This window comes from Mytilus californianus, unplaced genomic scaffold, assembly GCF_021869535.1.
Source record: "Mytilus californianus isolate M0D057914Y unplaced genomic scaffold, xbMytCali1.0.p SCAF_4, whole genome shotgun sequence".
Taxonomy (NCBI): Eukaryota; Metazoa; Mollusca; class Bivalvia; order Mytilida; family Mytilidae; genus Mytilus; species Mytilus californianus.
The window spans coordinates 95,617,128-95,644,519 of NW_026262690.1; the positions used below are offsets into that span (position 1 = coordinate 95,617,128).

Below are 27,392 nucleotides of genomic sequence, written 5' to 3' on the forward strand. Positions count from 1 at the left end.
CATGTTTAGATTCAGCATATCAAAGAACCCCAAGAATTCAATTTTTGTTAAAATCAAACTAAGTTTAATTTTGGACCCTTTGGACCTTAATGTAGACCAATTAAAAAAACAGGACCCAAAATTAAAAATCTAAATACACGGTTAGATTTGGAATATCAAAGAACCCCAATAATTCAATTTTTGATGAAATCAAACAGTTTAATTTTGGACCCTTTTGACCTCAATATGAACCAATTTGATAAAGGGGTCCACAAATAAAAAATCTAAATACATGGTTAGATTCAGCATATCAAGGAACCCCATATATTCAATTTTTGTTGAAATCAAACAAAGTTTAATTTTGGACCCCAATTTGGACCAACTTGAAAACTGGGCCAAAAATCAAAAATCTAAATACATGTTTAGATTCAGCATATCAAAGAACCTCATATATTCAATTTTTGCTAAAATCAAACAAAGTTTAATTTTGGACCCTTTGGACCTTAATGTAGACCAATGTGAAAACTGGACCCAAAATTAAAAATCTAAATACACTGTTGGATTCGGCATAACAAATAAATAAAGGTGATCAAAGATTTTACAAATCTAATGCGCCATACTGTGCAATTAAAGATTTCTTCTTGAAATTTTTCAATATTTGAAATTTGAAAAAAAAAATAATATTTGAAGAATAATTTTTTTAATTTCTGAAATCTGAAAGGAGAAAAATTGACCCCCCACAATTTCTTTTTATCCCCCCCTTTTTTCCCCTAAAAAATTCTTTCCCTCAAGATATGGTCATAATCTCAATTCAAATTTCCAATGGAGTTGGCAACCATAATTACCCATTTAAATTTACCATAGTGCTAACTTAATCTATTTTATAATAGAATTAAAAATATAGTGTCAAATCTTTCATATGGATTTTTTTGTAAAAAAAAAGAGATGCAACATTTGCAGATATTTTTACTGGTCTTCCTTTATAAATATGCATTTCTTTAAACATAATTTAAAAGCAGTGTAAGGGAAGTAACCAAAACGTTGTATTTGGATTACCTCCCTTACACTGTTTTAAATTATCTTTATTGTTCATTAACCATTACTTTATACATAATTTAAAAGCAGTGTAAGGGAGATAATTTCAATGATGTATTTGATTTATCTCCCTTACACTGCTTTAAATTATGTTTTGTACTAAAGTATTTGTCCATTAACCAGGACAACCTTGTTTTTCCCCCTTTTATGCCCCTAATTCCTAAACGGTTTGAGCCATAACCCCCAAAAGCAAATCCTAACCATCCCTTTGTGGTATGGAAACTTGTAGTATAATTTCAGAGAGATCCATACACCGTTCCACAGTTATTGTCTGGAAACTAGAAAATGCTTATTTTTGGCCCCTTTTTGGCCCCTAATTCCTTAACTGTTGGTACCATAACCCCCAAAATCAATCCCAACCTTCCTTTTGTGGTATTGAACCTTATGGTCAAATTTCAAAAGGATCCATTTACTTAAACTAAAGTTAGAGTGCGAAAACCAATGTGTCTTCGGACGACGACGACGACGCCAACGTCATACCAATATACGAACACAAAATATTTTTGCGGTCGTATAAAAACTGCATTTACCCCTATGTTCTATTTTTAACCAAGTCGGCCATGATGGTTGGAAGGCGGGGTCATCGGACACATTTTTTAAACTAGATACCCTAATGATGATTGTGGCCAAGTTTGGTTAAATTTGGCCCAGTGGTTTCAGAGGAGAAGATTTTTGTAAAAAGCTAAGGACGACGGACGACGACGACAACAACGGACTCCAAGTGATGAGAAAAGCTCACTTGGCCCTTCGGGCCAGGTGAGCTAAAAATAAATTGACAGCTAATCACCTCAAGACAATACAACATTTCTTTATACATAATTTAAAAGCAGTGTAAGGGAGGTAATCCAAACATAACATTGTACTTTTAAGTAATTGTCCATTAACCAGGAAACCCTTGTTTTTCCCTTATTTTTGCCCCTTATTCTTAAAGGTTTGAGCCATAACCCCCAAAAGCCAATCCTAACTATCCCTTTGTGGTATGGAAACTTGTGGTCTAATTTCAGAAGAGATCCATACACCTTTCCACAAGTTATTGTCTGGAAACTAGAAAAATGCTTATTTGGGCCCCTTTTTGGCCCCTAGTTCCTAAACTGTTAGGACCATAACCCCCAAAATCAATCCCAACCTTCCTTTTGTGGTTATAAACCTTGTGTTTAAATTTCATAGATTTCTATTTACATAAACTAAAGTTATTGTCCGGAAACCAAATGTCATCGGACGACAAAGACGATGACGACGACGTGATACCAATATACGACCGCAAAATTTTTTGCGGTCGTATAAAAATAAAAGACATCTGATGTTTATTTTGCTTCATCCCTCTTCCAATTGACTGATGTTAATTCATTAATATTTATATGTAGAGCATGTTGAGAAAACAATTAAGGATTCAGATTTTTTTTTACATAACAATACTAACCTGCCACCAGGTGTGAATGGACGTCCTCGACCCCTCGAATCCCCAGACTGAGACAACCTTCTATTTCCTCCTTGTCTGCAATGTAAAAACAATACAAGATTAGAACATTATTGACCAAAAGAGTCAACTTATGACAAGTTGTGCATAGAAAAAATTGAAGAGAGGTATTTTTTCAAGTTTATTTCAAGGTGTTTTTTAAAATCAATTTAAATGGCCTTTTGAATCTTAACTAATATTGGCTGTAATGGTGAAAAAGAAACATCACATTTAACAAACTTACATAAAATTTTGCCTCAGGTAAAAGTAGCTGAATCTATTTTCGTGTGAATTCCCATCCAGTTGGAGCTCCATGAATATGTGTTTTTTAAAACAAATTTATTCAATTTACTTTTATACCATTAATTCACCTTCAAAGCCTTTTCCAATATTGTTAATTTACACATGCACTTGAAATATGTGTAATCTTTAATAAGAACGGATGATTAATTTCAATGAAACAATTGTCTGTGTGCAACAAATTATTTTCGAGTGATTTTATAAATGGTTTTTAATTCAATAAAATGATAACCATTAAAACTTAGATTTCAAACAAAGGGAAATAACTGGAAATGGTCTTATTGAAAGAATCACAGTACCTATCATAAATTATGGCATGGCATTATAAACTACAATTGTGAAATGGGGCACGGCGAATGTAATTTCTGAATCAAAGCCTTAAAGGCTGTTAAAGCAATTGCTGCCTAGTTTTTGTGACTTTTATTTTTCATCCACATGTAAAAGAATTAAACCTGACGGGAGTCTTGTCTAGTGAGAAGTAAGGATGTTTTAACTTTATATCAATAAAAGACTTATCCATCAGAAAGTCATTTTTACAATGTTTTACATTTCCCAGGGGGATGACACGTTTACCTGGCTTACGGTGGAGGCATATCTATGTTCGCAAACGTATAAATCCCTAAGAAATCATAATAGATTATCCCCTTGTAGTGTGTTTATTACTGGGCAATAATTTACATGATAATCCATGCACCTGGCTTCATTATCTTTAATGCTTTAATCTTAATTTTAATTACATCATAATTGGTTTAAATTTAGCCTTTCAGTTGATGATTTCAACTTTTGTGACGCCAGTGTTCTACTGAACTATAGTTTTTTATGATAAGAATCATTCATTCATACATACTGATTAAAGATTTTGAAGACCGGCTTCTGAAATTTTCATGAAATGCACATTAAATGTTAACCTGGGAACTAGCTTATGTTTTACCCCTTTCATCACTTAAGCCAGGGTTTTTTAATTTGTTGGTTTACGGATTTTTCACAAGAAAAAGTCAGGTCTGTCTATCGGAAAAAAAAATTAAAAAAAATATCTTACAAAACATAAAGATGTAAAAAATAAATATATATTTCAGCTCACTAATATATAACTACATTTTAGATATGTTACTTTGTCATTATTTCTTTAATCTTAGTCCCAAACATTATTGCTCAGCTGTTTTAAACATACAATATAATGTGCCATCGTCATATAATTTCTAAAAAGGGGGGTATCACAGACAAACATGAAATTAAATCATAATTTCACAAACAAGAATAAAATGCTCCGCTGGGCACAGCTTGATACGACCGCAGAGGTTGAACCCTGAACAGTTGGGGCAAGTATGGACACAACATTCAAGCTTGATACAGCACTGAATTTGGATTGTGATTAAATATTTGACACAGAATGAATGTGGTGTAAGAACTTAAAAAAATTTAATTTACCTATTCAAACCATATCATTATTATTTGCTTTTATATATAAATCAGAAATAACCAAATTAAAATGGAAAATTTTACAGAAAAAAAAAGGAAAAAAAAAACTCTCCCCCAAATTTTTTGAACCCCTTATGATTCATCACCCCAAACTCAATCCCAGCCTTCCCTTTGTGGTATAGTACCTTGCAGTACAATTTCAGAGAGATCCATACACTTGAACACAAGTAATTGTCTGGAAACTAGAAAAATGCTTGTTTTTCTGCCCCTTTTTGGCCCCAAATTCCTAAACGTTTAGGGCAATTACCCCCAAACTCAAACCCAGATTTCCCTTTGTGATATGGAACCTTGTAGTACAATTTCATAAAGATCTATACACTTACACACAAGTTATTGTCCTGAAACAAGAAAAATGTTGTTTTTTGCCCCTTTTTTGGCCCCTTATTCCTAAAATTTTGAGGCAATTACCCCCAAAATCAATCCCAGCATTCCCTTTGTAATATGGAACCTTGTGGTACAATGTCAGAGAGATCCATACACTAACACACAAGTTATGTCTGGAAGTAACAAAAATGCTTATTTTTGGCCCCTTTTGGGCCCCTTTTCCTTAACTGTTGGTACCATAACGCCCAAAATCAACCTTCCTTTTGTGGTATTAAACCTTGTGGTAAAATTTCATAGAGATCCATTCACTTTAACTAAAGTTAGAGTGCGAAAACCAATGTGTCTTCGGACAAAACAACGACGCCGGACGAGGACGACGCCGGACACGACGACGCCAACGTCATACCAATATACGACCACAAAAATTTTTTTGCGGTCTTATAAAAAACAGCTCCTGGTTGCTTTTTATCAACTTTCAGGAAACATGTTGAATAATGATCTTCAACATGTTCAAGCACGAAAACATGTGAAATAAAAATTGCAAACACGTCGAACCAAAACCGTGTCAAATACGAAGTAGACTTGTCTACTGGAAAGACTAGGATATCGGTTTCATCATTTGTCATGCATCCCCATTTTTGATATCCAAATGGATGAACTTTTTTCTTCAATCTATGAAACAAGACAATTCCAAATTGTTTGTGAATACCTCTTAACTTGGTGTCTGTTACGTTTGGACGGGATCATTTCATCTATAAGATGATAAATCTTACTGAATTATGACAAAAAAGGAAAACGAACTTATTGTAATGTGTTTCTAAAACGTTTTGTTCCGCATAATTATTTTCATAAACAACATATTTCAAGGTCAGTTATGATATGTCTATTTTTAGATACGTAAACATAGAGAATTACAGGTCATAATTTTCAGTTGCCTAGAGGGTCATTATGACATATGACCCTGTCATTATATCATTTGTTTACAAAGTCGAGTCAACAGCAATTAACGAAACCCTTAATAAATAACAGGGCCCGTAATTTCAAGGAATTATTAAAAACATGGTAAGTGTAATCAGAACGTGTAAACTGTGCTACTTTTAATTAAAAACAAATAATGCGAGATAAGATGACATTACTATAACGTGCGTAGTGATTTTACTATAATTTTATGAATGAACAAGAGCAACTTGACCTCTTCCAAAAAGAAACACGAATTAAACAACATAAAACCTTATAAGAAATAATTCAGTCAAATTTTCAATATTAAATCAACAACTGCCATGATTCGATGTTTTGTTGAAACATCTCCAGAACAAAATCGCAGGTATAAAAATGCACCTTTTCATTCGGTCTTCTATGTTCTTTGATAGTCAAATGGTTGTCCCCTTAAATACATAAATTGCTTTGCCGAGCGCAGCTGGATACGACCACAGAGGTCCAACCCTGAACAGTTGGGGCAAAAATGAACACAATATTCGCGCTTGATACAGGTCTGAATTTGGATTGTAATTAAATATTTGACACATAAAAGGTTTCTGACACAGAATAACTGTAGTCAAAGAACTTTGAATGGTTATATGATTTGAATTTATATTCAATTTTTGCTTTTGTGCAATACACTTTGCTGTTGCGAATTGAACACCCCCTTCCCCCACAAAAAAAAATAATAATTTACCCCCCTTTTTTTTATGCTTTTGTGCAATACAATATGCCCCCCCCCCCCCACACTTTATTTTTGCAAAAAAAATAATATTTGAAGAATTTTTCTTTTTATAATTTGTGAAATCTGAATTGAGAAAAATTGACCCCCACAATTTCTTATTACCCCCCCCCCCCCCTTAAGATATGGTCATAATCTCAATTCAAATTTCCAATGGAGTTTGCAACTATAATCACCCATTTAAATTTACCATAGTGCTAACTTAATCTATTTTATAATAGAATTTAAAATATGGTGTCAAATCTTTCATACATATGGATTTTTTTGTAAAAAAAAAAAAGATGCAACATTTGCAGATATTTTTACTGGTCTACCTTTATAAATATGCATTTCTTTAAACATAATTTAAAAGCAGTGTAATGGAGGTAATCAAAACATTGTATTTGGATTACCTCCCTTACACTGCTTTTAAATTGACTTAATTATTCATTAACCATTACTTTATACATAATTCAAAAGCAGTGTAAGGGAGGTAATTCTAATGATGTATTTGAATTACATCCCTTACACTGCTTTAAATTATGTTTTGTACTAAAGTATTTGTCCATTAATCAGGACACCCTTGTTTTCCCCCTTTTTTGCCCCTAATTCCTTAACAGTTTGAGCCATAACCCCCCAAAGCAAATCCTAACCATCACTTTGTGGTATGGAAACTTTTGGTATAATTTCAGAGAGATCCATACACCATTCCACAAGTTATTGTCTGGAAACTAGAAAAATGCTTATTTTTGGCCCCTTATTCCTCAACTGTTGGTACCATTACCCCCAAAATCAATCCCAACCTTCCTTTTGTAGTGTTGAACCTTATGATAAAATTTCATAGAGATCCATTCACTTAAACTAAAGTTATTGTGCGAAAACCAATGTGTCTTCGGACGACGACGCCGCCAACGTCATACCGTCGTATAAAAATACATCTACAAGAACATATGTTGAAACTTCACAAACCCACTTATATTTTTCACTTGTTTCAATTAATGTAATTCATTAGAAAACATACAAAGGATTTTTAAAATGACAGACCAAAAAACTCCTCAAAAAACTTTTGCCTGATCCGGGTAACAAAGATGGCTATATGCCACAGTATGAAAGCAATTGCTTTAAAAACAGGACAAGGCATAAAAAAACACAGCAAGTAACCACACCGTCGATGGCCACACTTCCACGACGTCTATAGGATGTGTCGGCCATACCGCCACATCGTCCATACTTTAAATAATTATTCCATTGTGGTTATAACATAAAATATAATAATACAACAACTATTTTTTCATATAGTTATAACATAAATATGATTTTGTAGTATTTATTATGTACAAGTTTGCCGATTTGAAAGAGTCAGTAATTATCTAGACAATATATTTATTTTTACTTCTGAACATCTGCTGAAGACAAGTTGACTCATAGAAGATGGTTTTATGGTAATGTGTTTGATTGTTCATCCCTACTATGACTTTGAAAAGTGATTTACAGCTCTTTAACAAAGAGTAGAAACTAAAATAAACACACTAATTAGCACAAAACTAAATAAAAACAGAACATTTTAATATTATAACATTCAAATTAATATAATTTTTTTAAGACCTTTAATTGATGATATATGCTACACCAAATGTATGTTTGTATCCGCTTGAACTCAGCTTGGGTGCTCTGTTTCTATAGCAATCTCGTTTTGTATTTCCTTTACAATTTCTTGACAAAATGATAAGAAACAATTAACAATCTTTTAAATTTTTAAATTAATCATTATCTGATTACTTAGTTTATAATTTAAAAATAAACTTATTGTTTTAACTATGACATAAATGTTATTGATCTCCCATTTTGGATATTCATTTTAATTTGTTTTATTTTTTCAGTTTGTTTTACGCAATATATTAAAAATCCATTTAGAAAATAATATAAATATTTTATTAGATAAAGCATATTTTAATATAATATATATAATGCGTATTCCAAGTGTATAACATATAAAAACATGACAAATAATGTAAATACAGCATAATACATTTTCAAGTTATAATAACCATCTACATGTATATCATGTATTCTCATGGTCCTTGAATACTGCATTACAGAAAATATGTACAACACAATACAAAAAATCAAAATTTTCTCTGACAGTCAAAGCGCCGTGGGATTACTAACACTGAACTGGGCCCCAAATAGCTACATCTCCGTAATAAGAGAAATAAAAGAAAACATTGAGCATCTTAGGCAAAAAGGACTAAATGTAATCATATCATGGACACCAGGGCATGCCAATATAGCTGGCAATGACGAGGCTGACATCCTTGCAAAAACAGCAGCACAGGAAGCAAAAGAACTACCACCGGAAAATAACGTCATAACACTACAGGACGTCAAACAGGCAGCCTATAAAAGTACAGGAGAAAAATGGCAGAGAAGATGGGAAATATCTGAGAGAGGCAGGGACCTTTACGAAAAAATACCAACTACGAAACACTCAATTATGTATGATTTTCCCACTAAAAGACATTTCAGTATATTCGCCCAACTAAGAACTGGCTATACAGAACTCAACTACTACAAGAACCGAGTAGGCCAAACCAACGGCATAGAATCATGCAACTGTGGAGCACCTGAAACACCTCACCATTTCCATCTGGAGTGTCCCTGCTATGAGAACGAACGAGCAGATATGTTACAACAAATATCCAAAGAGGTCGGGATCAGAAACCTGAATTTAGCTACTATGCTAACGAGACTAGACGGCGAGAACACCGAAGAGACAAAAGCCAAACTACAAACAGTGGCACATTACATTGACAGAACAGGCAGATTTGATACTGCTGTTCCTCAATCCCAATCTTAACCAGCGCATACTAAATTAAAGCACAGAGAAGAAAATACGCCGAGAAAAACGCACCAAAGAGAAAACCTGCACATTGGGAAAATTCATGCCAACAGGCCTTAAGATTGAGGATTGAGGATGTACATGTATATATCACAATACTTTATCATGTTTATCAATGAAATTAATTTCCGAAAAAACCCATGGTCGAAGCGTTTTCACAGAGTACTGACGATGTTGTCCCATGGCCGATACATCTATTCTAGGTATGGCCAATATATCCCTGCATCGTAAAATATCAGGGAAGTCCATTCATTTATGATTTAACATCATGCTTACGAAATGAAGACTTGGGGTGTATTCTTTTCACTCTTGCCCTGACCCTAACAATAATTGAACAATTTCTGTAAATTACAGGGACCCCTGAAGTAAAAGAAGGCCACAAAATGATGCCCTTCAAAATGGTTGTAAAGCGAGTCTGATCTGATATTAGAATTATTGGTCATGTACGATAGGCCATAACAAGTTATATATTTCTTATTTAGACCTTTGTTCATATGGATCACGTCCTGTTAATTTTTTAATATTTTCGTCCACATCTTTAAGGTTTTCCTTTGCCTTTTCAAGTTCACTTTGCAAGGCTAACACGCCACTTTCGATTGACGCCATCGCATTTCCAGTCTGGTTTCCTACACACTTGTTCTCGTTTCTTAACCAAGGAAACAAAACTAATCGATACAGGAAACCAGTATTTTAGAAAATGGAAGGTAAATGAAAGATACTTTTCGGTTAAGAGATGTATAAATATACGGAAAATTTAAAGACTCGTCAAAAAATAATTGTATTAATATTAACCTAAAACTGCAAGCAATAACTAATTTTATATTTATTCAATCAATCAATCAAATTCTACAAGATTAAACGATTATAGGAACTTTAATTATAGTAACTACAAAATTCTGATTTTTTATTGCAGATGAACACTTTCTTATAGAAAACAGAGATGGCAGACGAAGTGATACTAGAATATCTTCATATGGAAATTGTCAATTATATTTACCGATCAAGCGAGAAACCAGATCAAGTAAATATGCTTTGTTGTTGAGCACAGACACCTGCTCCCGAATTATATCAATATATCCTATTAAACATCACCATCCCGTTGATAGACAGTTGATAACTTCAAAATACAACTTAAGCTTGGTCATCTTTGGGAAGATGTTATGTAGAAAATGTACCAGTTCTAGAGATGAATTAGACTATTATTTTTGCAAAAAATTTTTATTGTTTCTTAATATGAATGGATTGGCAGTTCTAGTGATGAATTTAGACTTTTTTAAATATTAACCATTAGAACATGTAGAATTAGAATTATTCATCGACCAAGACTGGCAAGAGGAATCTGGGTCCGTTCCCCCAAAAACATGTTAGCTCCCATTCACGTTTGACCCCTTTCACGTTCACATGCTACACGTTCACACCCTTTTTATTGGTTTTGTGTTAAATACTTTTTCAATCGTTATTTGGTTAGTGTATTGCTATAAATTAAATATTTTTTTTGTTCATTGTTTCAAAATGAAGTGATTTTCTAAAAAAAGGATTTTTGTGTTGAATAATATTTTAATCATGTTTTGGTTATTGAATTGCTATATAAGTTTTTTTTCCATTGTTTCAAAATAAAGTGATGTTTTTTTGTGTTGAATATTTTTATAATCGTGTTTTGGTTAGTGTATTGCTATAAATATTTTTTTTCATTGTTTCAAAATAAAGTGACTTTCTAAAAAGGTTTTTTGTGTTGAATATTATCTTTATTGTTATGATACCAAACCGCTATTAAACTTAATAAATAACATTTTGAATCTTCATTGTTTTTACTCATATATACCAAGCTAAATACATCATGTACATGCTAACTACATGCAGAATTTACATCAAAGTAAAAAAATGGAAAATCCCTGAGTGTCAATTTTTTTTTTGGTGTTCCAAGTAAGTGCTTTAGCCAAAAGCCAAAGAAGTACTTCCCTAGCTCAACCAAATACAACACTACTGGCTAAGTATCAAGTATGAAGGGAAGCAATCTGGTCAAATTTCTCCTACCTCAAGTCATCATACCATTCTGACCTTGCAACTCAAACCCTGACTAGATGTCACAGCTGCCAATAATTGTCTGTTTTCTTTTCCATGGATCAGAGTCCCATCACTTACAAGAGAGCAGCAAAACTTTTTTCTTAAATCATTACTAGAATAATGTTGTTTCTTACCAAAGTTTGTTAACTTATTTAGAGAATTTTATAAAAAATTCTTTTCTGTTTCATTCTTTCAAACTAAAATCTTATTTCTTTGTGTGGTTTAACTTCCACCAATGCCAGTAAGATTTTAATAAAACATTCTGTTTGGTCTTTTTCTATGGACTATACTTTACTGTCCCAATTCAGGAGCCTCTGGCCTTTGTTAGTCTTGTATCATTTTTAATTTTAGTTTCTTGTGTATAATTTGGAGTTTAGTATGACGTCCATTATCACTGAACTAGTATACATGTTTGTTTAGGGGCCAGCGAAAGGATGCCTCCGGGTGCGGGAGTTTCTCGCTGCGTTGAAGACCCATTGGTGGCCTTCGGCTGTTGTCTGCTCTATGGTCGGGTTGTTGTCTCTTTGACACATTCCCCATTTCCATTCTCAATTTTATTTGTATAGTTTCTAATAAACCTGTTGGTTTTGCATAATATATTTTAGAGGCCCCTCATGGGGTGTCCAAGTAATCACATAATCACAAATTTTTTGCCAATATAATTACATAATCATTAATTATTTTTTTAAACAAGATAATCAAATAATCAAAAATACAGTCCTAAATTATCAAATAATCATGAAATATTTGGTCTGGTAATCAAATAATCATGAAATATTTGGTTCTGGTACTCAAATAATCACTATAAAAACGGCTAAGTAATCACATAATCAAAAACCACATGAGGTCAGGAGGCTCATTTTATATAAAAAGCATAAAATCAGAGAATCTGTTAGTGCAATAAGCCAGTATCAACCAACAAGATGACTGCAACGGAAAAAAGAGATTGAATGCTTTGTTAAAAAAATTTGTCTGAAAATAACTTGCATAAGTTATGGTTAAGTTATCAATAGATGATCTTTTTAAAAGTATAATAACATAGTTTTATATTTTATTTTCAGGATAACTGTTTATCAAAGTTAGAATCAATTGGTTACAGAATAGGACAAAGCCTTGTTGAAAGGTAGTTAAGCATTGTTAAGTGTGTCTTACAATTTAAGTTTAGCAAGAATTAGTTCCCTTTGTGCAGAATTTTTTATGGACATTTTATAGCAAATTCTATAACTGATTATTTTTTTTCTTCAAAAATTGCCCAAACCCTGACCCCATCGCAACTAAGTGTTGAAATTTTTTTAAACAGCTATTTTTCATCTTTAATGTGAAATTATAGTTGGTTGGTAGAATTGATAATTGAATTTACCATCATGAATATATACAGCACATGTTCTGAAGAGGGATAAATTTTGCAAATTTAAATTTACTTTAGATGGGTATGTTTAAACAAAAAGTTTCAACCATTCCTAATCATAAATAGTGGCTAAAAGAACAGTAAAATGTGTATTTAGTATTTAGTATAAGGAGCTGACTTATTGATGACAGAAATCCTTTCCTCAGATGAGGTTGAATAAATGATTTCACTAGATGTTTTAAGTGGGAAGCAAGTTCCATTGTTGGCTATCAATGTAATTTTTCAAAGTTAACATGCTTAGAGCTGTAGGTCATTTGAGGAAAAAGACTTCAAAATGTGTAAGCACATGAGACAACAATCACACGAAACAGTTAGAAAGAATAACATACATTATATGCCTCTTTTTGACACTGTTTGGTTGATCATTCAAATTTATTTTTTCTCTAAATTAGTTAAGTAACCTGAGTGATATTTTGAAATATGTTTCAATTGGTTGTATTTATATGTGGTTTGGAAAAATCTGTATCATGAGCTTGTTCATTGATTTATACATTCAAATAACTGAGAAATGCTACAAAAGTTTATTTTTTATATTTTTTGTAGATTTACAAAAGATGGTACCAGATTTAAAGATGAATTAGATACAATGAAGTTTATATGTAAAGATCTATGGAATTTTGTGTATAAAAAACAAATTGATAACCTTAGAACAAATCATCAGGTGAGAACGACTTGGGAATTGTTAAAGAAAATTCAAGTCTCTATTTAATGTTGTTTCTTTATTGGTTGACGGAAAAGACTTTTTATGATAACAAATAAAAAGAATATGTTGTAAAAAAAATTCATCACTGTATTATAAATTCAATCTTTATGCATTGTTTTGCTTTACCTGTAAGAAGATTAATTGTTATATAATGCAGTTTTTCTAACTCTAATTTAAACTTTCTTACTACATGTATTGGATAAGTAACATTTGGTTCACTGGATCTAAGTTCTTCATTTGTTTTGTCACGATCTAAAGATAATGTCAAATAATCATCTGTGTTTTTGAGTTTGCTATATTGCCATCACTAAATAAGGCAACAATACCTAACCATGTCTAACAAAAAAAAACATAATTTTTTGCAGATAGTTGAAAAGAATTTGAAAACTTGTCCTTGCTATGTTTGTCATTAGAGTAACTGATTTCCCATGCTATATCTTGTAGGATATGACAGATCCCCAGTATTGACAGTAAAATTTTAATAGACTCTCTGCAAGCCACATGTTTTTTTTAAAGATTTATAAATTGAACTGTTTTGTGGAGAAGTGTATTACACTCAATTTAATAATATAACATTCATCATTCAATGTTACTTATTTTCATTGCAGGGTGTTTACGTTTTACAAGATAATAAATTTCGATTTTTAACACAACTATCCAATGGTAAACAATATATGGATTATGCACCAAAAGTAAGTTGAAGATTACATAAAGTACAAAGATAGCATACCTGTTAACCCCTCCTAATTTATATAATATTGAAAATTCCCTATAAGACATGTTTTCTTCAATCATGTCAAATCTCTCTACAGATGTTGGGACCCTCCCAATATTTTCTAGAAATTGGAAATTTTCCCTGAAGGTTCTTCGCCTTATTCAGAAACAGTAAATAAGTTATCATGATTTTTTATGAAGAACAGCAATAAAAGCACTGTTCCTTTGTTTTGGGTTTTGTCAAGACTAAATAAGGATTTAGTGCCATGATTTTATACACTGTATTTCTTCTTTTCCTCTATGCACAAAATCAATGTTTATTCTTGCTCATTTTCATGACTTGAATAATAAATCTTATACATATACAATGCAAAATAAGCCATTTGGTAAGGGGAGATAATTTATAAGTCATCATCTAAATTTCAAAGATTTTATAATTTTTTCCTTGCCAGGCAGCTAGAAATACCGATCATTTGTGATGTAGGACCAGTACAACATCAAAATTCAATTTTTAAGGACATTCTATTATCTTCAATTGATGTTCACTGTTTGTTAAAGTCATAATTATGATCTTTCAAATTTAACTACAAAAATGAATATGTTGTATTTACTTGCATTGAATGGCTAAGTTTTATCATAAAACATGTGTACAAAGACTGTCTCAAAAGAAAATTGTTTATTGTATCAAAATCATCTGAAATGTATTGCATTGAATAATTGTTTTCCCATACTCTTCACCAACATCTTTTTCGTATGCAGTGACCTAACAAGGACCCCTTTTGTTAGAAATTCAAAAATCGCACAGTGCAAGCTGTCAGGGAAAACCTGTGATTTTAAAAAAAATAAACAAATGTAGAAAGAAGAAAGTATTAACTGATTCTGAAAGAAAAATTTAAATACACCAAATCATTTAACAACTGTTATGACAAAGTTGATTCTGTGTTGATTGTTTCTCAAGGTCAGGATCTGTAAACTTCGATACCAAACCCTTAAAGCCGCAGCCATTTTTTTCTATCAAAAATCATTGAATAAAATAATCTTTGTCGATTTAACTTATGTATTCGTAAGAAATGTGCACAGAGAACTTAGTTTAATATATATGCATAGTGCATACCATGGTTCAATAATCTCCTTAAAATTATGCTCACCAGAAACTCCTTTCATATGACTTTGACTTAATGTCTTCTTAAGTATCCTGTCAAACTGAACAGGAATCATTCCTTAAATGTCATTTGTAAGAAATACTCTTTTTTCTAGCTTGAGAGTGTAGCTGTCACGGTCAATAATTGATTCTAATTTGGCAGTTTTCAAACTTTCAAAGAATAATTTAGAGACCCTTTACGAAGAATACTCAATATTTTTCTGATCCAGCACATCTTTTTAATCTTCCTATAACTAGAATAATTATATATTACATGGATTCAGGTAAATGTTGTAGTATTGCCATGATTATTACATAAATTCTATAAAAATCTGTCATAAAAACATATTTCTTAATTTTTCATATATTTTACATTTAATAGGTTTTAATAATTTCCCTTGGACTATAACTTATTGCTATAATTTATAAGGTGTCATGAACATGATTCAACTTTCTGATAGGAAGCAATCACACAAAGGGCAATTTTTATAGTACATGTTCGCGAAACGACACAAAGGCATGTTGGTACAGGGTGTCAGGGCTGAAGGGCTCAATGCCCTTCTATTTTGTGCTAATAGGACCACTGGGTAACATGGGATACAAATGAACTTTCTGATAGGAAATCTATCACACACAGGGCAATTTTTATAGTACATGCTGCCGAAACGACATTAGGGCATTATGGAACAGGGTGTGGTGTGGTGTCACAAATTACACTACTACTACCAGGATAAACAGATCTTTTGAGGATATTTATCAAACTTTCCCCAGTTGTAGAACACTATCTGAGGATGAGCAGAGAGGAACATAATCCCATTCCATCGTGTTAGAGGGGAGATAATCGAAGTTACTTACTAAAATATACTAGTAGTATTGTTGTGTCTTATAAGCCCAGTTCCTCAACAGCTAGACAGATATTGATGAAACTTTCCTACACAGATGTAGATCACTACCTGATGATGTACTTAAAGGAAGATAGTCCTAGTCCATCATATTAAAGGGGAAATCCTTGAATTTGCTCACTCTTATACAAATAGTATTGCAGATCAGGTAGTATCCTTTTCTGAGCTCACTCACAGTTCTAACTGTTACCTGGGTATACAAAATTACTACTGGTATATCAGGACTTCTTCAACAACAGGATAAATGTTGAAAGAATGTCTTTCTTCAGATAATTCATAACTTTACAGGGTACTTTGAAATTTGAAATATAGTACCGAGGGTACACACATTACTAAACTATCTGTTCTAAAAGACAATTTGTTGACCAGCTATAGATATGATTTAGTCTTTTGTGTTGTTTTGTATTGTGTCTGATTGATTTGTACCGCATGTTACCTTTTATTCATATTGGGATATTTTACATAGATATTCAGTTATCATTGGTATCTTTATACTCTCCCCAGACATAGTTGTTTTTAGGGAAGGTATATAGGAATCATCCTGTCCATTTGTCCATAATCCATCTCAATCTGTACATGTGCCTTGTAAGCACAAGCGGTTGGATATATATTGATGACACTTTACACAGTTATATAAACCTAAACAGAATTTGCATACAGGAATATAATCCCAGTTCACCATGTTAAAGGGAAGATAATGGAATTTACTTTCTTTAATATATAATAGTATTGCAGGGCAGGGATATCCTAGTGTGAGTTTAGTCACAGTTATAGTTCAACTTTTCTATGTTTGTGACATACAGCTGATTTGCAATGAAATTATGGTAAACATGTACTTTTAAATCAAATCTTCTTATTAAGTGCATGAATGTTTATAATTTCATTCCATTTTTAACAAATGTAATGTCCTAATGCATATTGCCATCAATTAAAAACTAATTTAGTTGATTGTTTCCTTGTACATATGTATCTATAATGATACATTAAAGGAAATTGCCTCAGCGGATGTCATAACAACTTGTCACTTTTACAGGAACACTAAGTTTAAAATTGTTTCCATTTGTGAACATTACTTTTATCTTTGCTATGAAATATGTTCCATTGATAAAGTGCTTATTACAGAATGTCAAGTTTTTGCATTAGGCCTCATAAAGTGCTTATTAGAGAATGCCAAGTTCTTGCATTAGGCCTCATAAAGTGCTTATTAGAGAATGCCAAGTTCTTGCATTAGGCCTCATAAAGTGTTTATAAGAGAATGCCAAGTTCTTACATTATGCCTCATAAAGTTCTTATTAGAGAATGCTGTTCTTGCATTAGGCCTCATAAAGTAATTATTAGAAAATGCTAAGTTCTTGCATTACTCCTATTTTTCTAATAAATATCAGGCATTTGTAATGTGAACTTATTTATTTCTGTTGATACCGATTTTCATAGATTGAGAAAAAAATGTATTTTCACTGATATTTGTCTTTGTGCTATAAACATTCTGTATTCAAGCCTATAGGGAGTTTGTATTTGTTGAATATTTAAACTTTTTGTTCACCTATGGCCATGAATGTGATATACATGTATTGACCAGCAAAGCATGCTAATGATTTTTTTTGTAATAGTATGAATATAAAGCGAAGAACGTTTTTTTTTTAAATATTTCAAAATCAAAATTTTTATTCAGAAGAATGGCTGAAAATCATCAGATACTAAAACTCTATTCTCTATATAACCTAAAACATTCATACTAAATGCATTGAAGTATCTAAGTGATTGAATGGTTGCTTAAAAAACAAGAATGATACATACATTATATTGCAAATAGTTCATTAACACAGTTGACAAAATTACAATTTATGGACCATTTGGTTCATAAACTTTCATATGGTCCTCAGTGCCATAATTGTTTGTTTAATATCTATTGGCCATAATGAAATAAATACAGAGAAATAAAAGTTGAAAAAAAATAGAATAATGGCACCAATATTTAATGAATTCCAGAAAATGGGATAATAGTATTACCGGTACAAACATGTACAGTAAGTAGTCCTCTCTTTGGCCATGAAGAATCAATTATATTATATTTTATTAGTCTGTCTGACTATAAAATAAGAATGTTTTACCCATTCATAGGGACTTCTAATCTTAGTCAATTTCATGTTGCTCCTATGAATGCATGTACATGGAAGTTTATACCTTTATGGGTAGTCAATGTGATGTCAATAAGAAAGTCCTCTAGTGGAAATTACATGAAGATGTTATCAAAAATTAAATTTATGTTCAAAGGATGAGTTGATCCCAATTTTATAGTTGGTTGATGAGGCTAAATTTTTGTGAGAAACAAAAAAGCACAGGTTGTCATGCTAAGCATATCCAAATTCATAATATAAAGTACAAAAAAAATGTATCTGAAAACAGGAAGTAGGCAGATCCAAAAAGAACACACACTTAACTTCTCATCATTGTTGAGCTGCTGACCAAATATGAAGCCATTCTATTCTGTAGTATTCAAAAAATGTTCGCAGTCTGCACTGTTAGCCCCAAGCCTGATGTCCCAAACTAGAAAAATCTTATTCAGGTTAGTAAGTATTTGCAAAACTTTATTAAGACACGAAAGAAAAATGTCTTCGGACTGGTCTTCAGACTAGTAGTTAAAGAAGATTTGGTGTGTGAGAAGAAATATTTTAAGTTCACATGATTGATGATATCTAAGTGTCTGTAAAGTTTGTAAACAGAAAGGAGGTGTATGAGAGATCCCAAAAGAGGTCACACATTACAAGTCATCACTGTCAAGCTGCTGACCAAATTTGAAGTCATTCTGTTTAGAAGTTCCAGAGAAAAGTGTGAGGAAAATATTTGTTAATCTAACAGATGGAAGGTTGGTCTAGGTGATTTGAATATAGCCTTCAAACCTGAAGTGGTGGTATTAGAATAATGTTATATTTTTTGTAGAGTGTTGAACAAAGGAATTCTGATATCATATTTTTTAAAAGAATTCATTGAAATATAGGCCATCAGACATCATTTGTTTACCTTTAACGGTAATTGTAAAGAAATTGAAATTCAATCTTTATTATTAAAATTCAGTTAGGTCACTAACAAAGGTAAATGCATTTGTGATACCATATTTTTTAAAAGAGTTCATTCAAATAATAGTAGTAGGGTTAACAAATGTAGGCAATCAGACATTCTTTAATGAGCTTCAAAATATGGTATCAAATCTCCTTACTTAGATGTCTTTACAAATTATCACCATAAAAAGTACCATGTCTTAAAAGTCAGTGAAAAAAAAGTTTAAATCAGCAATTTTTAAAATGAAAAACTGTTCAAATGGCTAGTTCAGAATAATTTATATGTAGTTTTGGTTCAGTGATTTTATTAGTATGATTTTACAAAAAATTTCCATTTAGTATTAAGAATTTTTCCCCAGTTCAGTAAGACGATAACTTCCTCTGATACCCATTAAAGGCATTCTGTCTCAAAAAGTTGAAAACGTTTTAATTTATAAAGTCAGTATTTTATTCATATAGTTGTATATTGGGAGATTTTCTAATTACAAGTATCTCTTTTTAAATTATTTGCTATTTCAGTGAAATTTCAATTAAAATTGAATTATTAAAAATTATTAGATGCAGGAATCACCATAGCTTGTTGCAGAGTGGAGATTATCTATCCTTGAATTTCTTTGCTTTATCCTTGATGCTTTTTCTACCTCCTCTGAAATATTTAGCACCATCCTCACTTTTAGGTTCTGCCTTAAAAATCTGAAGATACAGGGCTGTAATTTTAAGAAATTTAAAAATTGAGCTGTTAATTTCTTTCTTTACATTTCTGAGAGTTGATTTTTTCCAACCTATTTAGCTCACCACGAACAATATTTTTATATGTTGTATCAAGGATTTGTATAGTGAGATCCTTGGTTGTATATTAAATACAAAGTATAGAGGAACTATACTTGCTTACAACACATAGAATTAATTTGAATGGAAAACAATAGTAAATGATGGATATGGTATGGGGTGAGGGTGAGATGGGGGTTCTAGCTTATCTTTTAACATTTTAAGCTAATCCAGTCTATCCTGAAATTGATGGGAATTGTATGTCATTTGTTAAAATGTTGATTTTGTATTTCAGCTTCTTGCATTGCCATGTGGATTAATGAGAGGAGCTTTAGCTAATCTTGGTATAAACAGTATTGTGACAGCTGAGGTCACAGCTATGCCTGCATGTATGTATATGTCTAGAACATTGAATGTGAATATAAATTTATCAAATGAACATTATTTATTGACATTGTACTTAAATACCTTTTGTCATAGACTTTTAGTGTAAATATTTTTAAACTTTGTAAAAGTGATAGGAACATGGAAAAGGGCTTTAAGGTAACTGATGAATATCTAGAAACTAAGACATCACTGTAATATTTACATGTACATATTGAATGTAAACAGATGTTGTTGGGCAGTTTCTGCTAAAGAAGAATGTATGATTTGGCGACAAATTGATGCTTGTTTCAAATTTATGTCGGACTACCTTCAGAATCAAGAGTAAAAGCTATGTGTTTAATGAATGTTTACAATTTTATTTCATCCCGCACAATCAGCGGAGAAAATTTGTTTTTCTCTCGCACAATCTGCAGACACCCGCAGCCGCCTAAGAAATTTTCATCCCGCACAATCAACGGAGAAGTTTAAATATATCCTTTAGATTGATAAGACAGCCATAAAATGACACTAATTTCAGTAAAATGGCCAAATTATGTAAAATCTTGACTGTTTGAATAGGTCATACTTAAAAATAATCTCTTACATAATTTTTATATCATAGTTTTTTTTTTTCCCTTTCAGGTAAATTTCAGATACAGATACAGAGGACTTGATGAAACCTGTAACAAAACTTGTGCAATATAATGATGTGATATACATAATGTGACAGAACTGAACTGGTCGCTGATCATTCTAGCCAGCTCCAATTTTCTTAATATCTATTGTATATAAAAGTTTTAAATGTTGAAATATTGTGGCAGTAGTTCTGAGTGAGATTATGAAAGAGTGATTTATAATTCATAAATGTTGAAAATCTTTATTGGTTTTAAATTTTCTATATAAAAATAGGCAGATGTGGTATGATTGCTGATGAGACAACTTTCCACTAGAGTCCAAATAACCGAGATGTGTTTAACTATAGGTCACCGTAAGGACTTCAACAATGAGCAAAACATATACCGGATAGTCAGCTATGAAAAGGCTTTGACATGACAAAATGTGAAACATTTCAAACAAGAAAAAAACAACGGCCTGATTTATGATAAACAATAAACTAAAAACAAATATGAGACCTAAACCAACAACAACCACTGAATTCTGCCATATGTCATCAGTGATATCATTGATTTGCATTTCGCTAACTTCTTAAAAGCTTTATATTTTAGAAGGTGGAAGACCTGGATGCTTCATACTTTGTATATGGATGCCTCATGTTACGAAGTTTCCGTCAGTCACATGTCCAATGTCCTTGACCTCATTTTCATGGTTCAGTGACTACTTGAAAAAAAAGTTAAGATTTTTTGTAATGTTAAATTCTCTCTTATTATAAGTAGTAGGATAACTATATTTGGTATGTGCGTACCTTGCAAGGTCCTCATGCCCGTCAGACAGTTTTCACTTGACCTCGACCTCATTTCATGGATCAGTGAACAAGGTTAAGTTTTGGTGGTCAAGTCCATATCTCAGATACTATAAGCAATAGGCCTAGTATATTCGGTGTATGGAAGGACTGTAAGGTGTACATGTCCAACTGGCAGGTGTCATCTGACCTTGACCTCATTTTCATGGTTCAGTGGTTATAGTTAAGTTTTTGTGTTTTGGTCTGTTTTTCTTATACTGTATGCAATAGGTCTACTATATTTGGTGTATGGAATGATTGTAAGGTGTACATGTCTAGCTGGCAGGTGTCATCTGACCTTGACCTCGTTTTCATGGTTCAGTTGTCAAAGTTAAGTTTTTGAGTTTTGGTCTTTTTTTCTAATACTATTTGCAATAGGTCAACTATATTTGGTGTATGGAAATATTTTATGATCTATATGTCAGTCGTGCAGGCTTTATATGACCTTGACCTCATTTCACGGTTCATTGCTCAGTGTTAAGTTTTTGTGGTTTGGTCTGTTTTTCTTAAACTATAAGCAATAGGTCAACTATATTTGTTATATGGAAGAATTGTTAACTGTACATGTCTGCCTGGCATGGTTCATCTGACCTTGACCTCATTTTCATGGTTCATTGGTCAATGTTTAGTTTTCTTGGTTGATGTTAAGTTTATGTGACATTTGTAATAAAGATTTATATTTAGGACTATCAACATAATATCAATGATTAGTAAAGAAGGCAAGACATTTCAGCGTGTGCACTCTTGTTAAAGTTTGTATTAAGTATGAATTTGAAAATGAGGTCAATTTAAGGAGAACCACTAATAAGTCAATGGTATTTGGCATGAAGTTGTATTAGCATTATCACATCTCATTTCTATGAAGACTATTTGGCCTCCCCATATCATTCATTGTATAACTAAAACTTTTCCATAGTTTATATCATAGAGTTGGTGATTAGGTCACAGAAATCCCAAACCTTTTCTCTTCACTTGGTAGCTGTCATGGTCATAACTGTCCCGAAACTTTCACAAAAATTCTTCTCCTCTGAAACTGCAGGGCCAAATTTAATGGAAGTATTGCACTTAAATGACGAATTTTACCATTTTTTTTTCACTTTTCCCTATTTTATGAAAAGTTCTTGGGAGCCTCTTGTTTGAATTTCTCATGGTAATTTAAAAATTCAAATAATTTAATCATGGTAAATAGGACTGTTTGATTAAAGTTTGGTGGGGTTCGTGTTGCTCAGTCTTTAGTTTTCTATGTTGTGTTTTGTGTACTGTTGTTTGTCTTTTGGTCTTTTTCCTTTTTTGGCATGGCGTTGTCTGTTTATTTTCAACTTATGAGTTTGAATATCCCTTTGATATCTTTTGCCTCTCTTTTATAGTTATACTGTAACAAACAGTTATTGTGAAATCATTGCCCCTTATATTCTAAGGACTAACATTAGGTTGCTTATTTACAGTTCAATGTACCTTATTACCGTATTCCAGAAAAATGTGTTGTGCATACAGAAAATTTAAATCATAAAAACCATGGATATATAATGAATTTGAAATAAAAGACAGTGTTTTAGGTGTAATACAACCAAAACATGGTACGTCACATCCAGTTTCTTATTAAAAAGGGTTGAAAAAACTATTCCCTTGAATTTGACAGTTGCAGGAAATTAACACTGCATTTCATTGCAGAAAAAAATTTCCGAGTCAAAAGCATATACCTTGTGTGATTCAAAGCACCATTGTTATTTTTATTTGGTGTTTCTATAAAATATTTTGAAACTTGAGTTGACATGGTTACTAAAGCTTGTAAACAGATAAAAAAAAGGGGTGAAAATTCGATTGGTTAACTTGCAGTGATGGTTATTATCTTATATGCAATGAAATGTTATGTGAAATTTTGACTGTAGTACTGGACAGGATAAAACTTTACTCATGCCAAGTATTTCTTTATTCAAAACAAGGATAATTTCTGCACAATTTTTTGAAAAATGCCAATTTAACAAAGACCAATAGGGAAAAAACAATGGTGGTGTTACTCCTATTAAGAAGTCTTGTTTTTTTGTCAAATTGTGTCATTGGGTTGTTGTCTCAATGATGTATTACCCAAATTTACTTTCATTCATATTGCAATAGAAAATAGAAATTTAGATTATGTCATCTCATATTGGTTCTGTTTTGCAATGATCTTATGTCATATATTATATATTTCTTAACAGTACATGCTAATTGCCATTTAAATCCATTGTCAACACATTGTAAAGGTAGAGCAGAGCGTAAATTAAAAATTTTTGCTTATCAACATGTTTGAAACATGATGTTTGTTTCATAATCTTGTATTTTACATAAAGCATTGTTATTAAAACATTTAAAATAATTTTTATCATAGTTTTTTTTTATGTTGGTTTTGATCATTGACATAAGTGACAGATATTTTAATTTTTTAGATGTTTTTACCTACTCTTGAATCTTATTAAAAGTACAAAATAATATTAAAAGAGTCTACATCAGCTTCCATTGACAATAACATTTTTCTATTTTTGAAATTAACTTTTAACTTATTAACATTAAAAGAATGTGAGACAAAGTGGTTACTATCTGGTGGCGGCAGCATAAACTTTTTGCATAAAGCTTTATATATTTCAGAAGGTAGAAGACCTGGATGCTTCATACCTTGTATGCAAATGGCTTATGTTAAGAAGTTTCCTTCTGTCATAGTCCATTGTCCTTGACCACTTTTTCATTGTTCAGTGACTGCTTGAAAAAAATTGTTTATTTTTTTTGTCATGTGAAATACTCACTTGTTATGAGTAATAGGGTGACTGTATTTGGTATATGGGATCATTACATGGTCTACATGTCCGTCAGACAGGGCTCACCTAACCTTGACCTCTTTTTAAGTTTTCATGGTCAAGTTCATAACTTAGATACTATAAGCAAGATGTCAACTATATTTGGTGTACGGAATTATAGTAAGGTGTGCTATAGGTCAACAACGAGCGAAACCCATATACCGCATAGTCAACTATAAAAGGCCCCGAAATGACAAATGTAAAACAATTCAAACGAGAAAACTAACGACCTATTTTAGGTACAAAACAATGAACGAAAAAAAAATATGATAAACAGCAACAAAAGACAACTACTGAATTACAGGCCCCTGACTTGGTACAGGCACATTCAGAATGTGCCCTGGTTAAACAAGTTTGAAGCCAAGGCACCAACCCTCCCCTAACCTGCCGGATAGTTGTGCAACAGCACAACACACGATCAAACCATACAAAACAACAAGCGAAAAACGAAAAAACAAATATGAGAAACAGCAACAAACGCCAACCACTGAATTACAGGCTCCTGACTTGCGACAGGCACATATCATAAATGTGGCGGAGTTAAACTAGTTTGTTGGCACCAGGCCCTCCCCCTAACCTGGAACAGTGGTGTAACATTACAACATAAGAACAAACTATAAAAGTCAGTTGAAAAGGGCTTAACTCATCAGATCGAAATGTCTGTCTGGCAGTGTTCATCTGACCTTGGCCTCATTTTCATGGTTCATTAGTCAATGTTCAATTTTCGTATTAGGGGACAACCATTTGATATTCTGAGGGGGGGCCAGGAGGATTTTGAAAATAAATAACTCAGCCTTGATAATAACAAAAATGAATGGTTTGTTCTGTGGTAGTTTGAAAATAAATAACCTGACCTACAATGTATTGAAAATAAATAACTCGGCAGGTCTTTTAAGCCATTTTATAAATGCTATTCTAAAGTATGAAATGGCACCAGATTCCTACAAAATTCGTCTTTTTTCACATTTTTTTCGGGAAAAACTTTCCAAACTTTTATAACGCAATGTATAAATATTAATGTACTTGAAATGTCTGAAAATGGGTTTCATTTAACTAGAGGTATATTAACTCAGGAACATTTACCTCACTTTCATAAGAGGGCTGTTCACCCTCTGACATACAGCCCCTGTTTTTCGTGATCCATGTTTCTCATTTAGTTTTGTTTTCAGTGTTATTTGTCTATAATGTTTGTCGTTTTGTGTTTTATCTGTTCCAGGGTTTATCTTTTGTTCATTGATTGCCCTTCTTTATTCTCTTAGTGTTGCATTCCATTTGTAATTTAGTAATTTTTTTAAACTTGAGTTTAATTTTATTTAAGGACTTTTTATCTAATTTTACAAACTACATGAATTTCAAATTGTATCTCAGTTAGGAACTACATCAAGTTGTAATTGAAATGTGTTATAAAAACTTACTTGACATAGTTATATCAATGATAATCAGCCCCTCTTAACTTGATTTGAGAACAAAAAATAATAAATGACAGGTACAATGTATATAAAAAAGATTTTCTGCAAGCCAAAACACAAAAAAAACAAAAAAAAGCAGCCACATACTTAAGTTTCTGAATTACACTTGTTGCTTTATCCTACATATTGGTCTTTTGATGTTGTCCCTAAAAACTAAAAGTCTTACACTGAATCTATATATTTTGCTTTGAGACCAACATATTGTCTTCTTGTGGCCTTCAGCGGCCCCCAAAACCTTCGCCAATTTTTTTTGCCTCGCTCCGCTCGGCAAATATGTTTGAAATTAATTTTAAAAGAGGCTTAGTTACAACCCCACTTTAATAATACCTTTTATGTATGCAATACATGCAGTTTGGAATTCAGAAGATTCACTTCCACAGGATGATGATTAATTCTGATTAAATGGTACATAATGATTTGACTATACACTTATTATCTATTTAGGAATAAAAAAAAAGATTAAAAATTGTGTTTTCAAATATTATAAATATAATTGTGAAAATAAATAATCAGTCCCTTGTTTTAATGAAAATGAAAAATCATGCTTCAACAGTGCAGAAAATAGATAATCTCTTCTTCTAGTTCACAAAAATAAATAACCGATCCAAAACAAATCCTCCTGGCTGCCCACCAGAATATCAAATGGTCGTCCCCTTAGGTCTGTTTCTCAGATTAGCAATAGGCTAACGATATTTGGTGTATGGTATGATTGTTAAGTTAACATGTCTGTCTGGTAGTGTTCATCTTAATACCTTGACCTCATTTACATGGATCATTGATAATGTTAAGTTTATGTGAAACGTATTAAAACCTTCATATTTTAGACTTTCAACATAAATTCAATCATGATAACTAGAACAGGAGAGACATTTCAGCATGTGAACTCTTGTTTATCTATGCATTCAAACGAAAAAAATATCATTTTCAGCTTAAGTCCCTTTTTGTCTGGAACCAATAGATAGATGTTTAAGTCCCAGTTTATTGTTCCCATTATATTTTTAAATGTATAGATGAGGAGGACAATCCTTATTTTTCATATAGATATGCCATATGGTCTAAAGTTTCGATGTTTTTGCTGACCATATAACATGTCAGTTATCTTGACCCCATTTTCTTGATTTGATGATCTGAGTGAAGTTTAAGTTACACGGGATTTTTTTTCTCAGAAAGTGGAAATTAAAAACCAACCATACTTAGAAAATAAATTTTCAATAGGAGCCTATGTCAATGACACTGAACTTAATGTCAGTCTTCATAAAATTGTGTTCAGTTTTTTT

At 32.0% G+C, this 27,392-nt stretch overlaps 2 protein-coding genes across 2 annotated transcripts in view; one reads left to right on the forward strand and one right to left on the reverse strand.

Annotated features, from left to right (window-relative positions):
• The window catches only part of LOC127698866 (pinin-like), a 29,754-nt gene extending 19,873 nt beyond the window's left edge, over window positions 1–9,881 (reverse strand). The window contains exons 1-2 of the mRNA XM_052202568.1: window positions 9,716–9,881; window positions 2,495–2,569 (exon numbers count right to left, since the gene is read on the reverse strand). Coding sequence (XP_052058528.1) covers window positions 2,495–2,569; window positions 9,716–9,837 — 197 coding nt within the window. The 5' untranslated portion in view covers window positions 9,838–9,881. The remainder of the gene's footprint in view (window positions 1–2,494; window positions 2,570–9,715) is intronic.
• Window positions 9,882–10,152: 271 nt separating this feature from the next.
• On the forward strand, window positions 10,153–21,236 carry LOC127698913 (trafficking protein particle complex subunit 6b-like). Its single transcript, XM_052202646.1, has 6 exons — window positions 10,153–10,252; window positions 12,357–12,418; window positions 13,247–13,364; window positions 14,015–14,098; window positions 20,286–20,379; window positions 20,999–21,236. The coding sequence occupies exons 1-6, from the start codon at window positions 10,172–10,174 to the stop codon at window positions 21,028–21,030; spliced, it is 471 nt and encodes a 156-aa protein (XP_052058606.1). The 5' UTR covers window positions 10,153–10,171; the 3' UTR covers window positions 21,031–21,236.
• The last annotated feature ends 6,156 nt before the right edge of the window (window positions 21,237–27,392 follow it).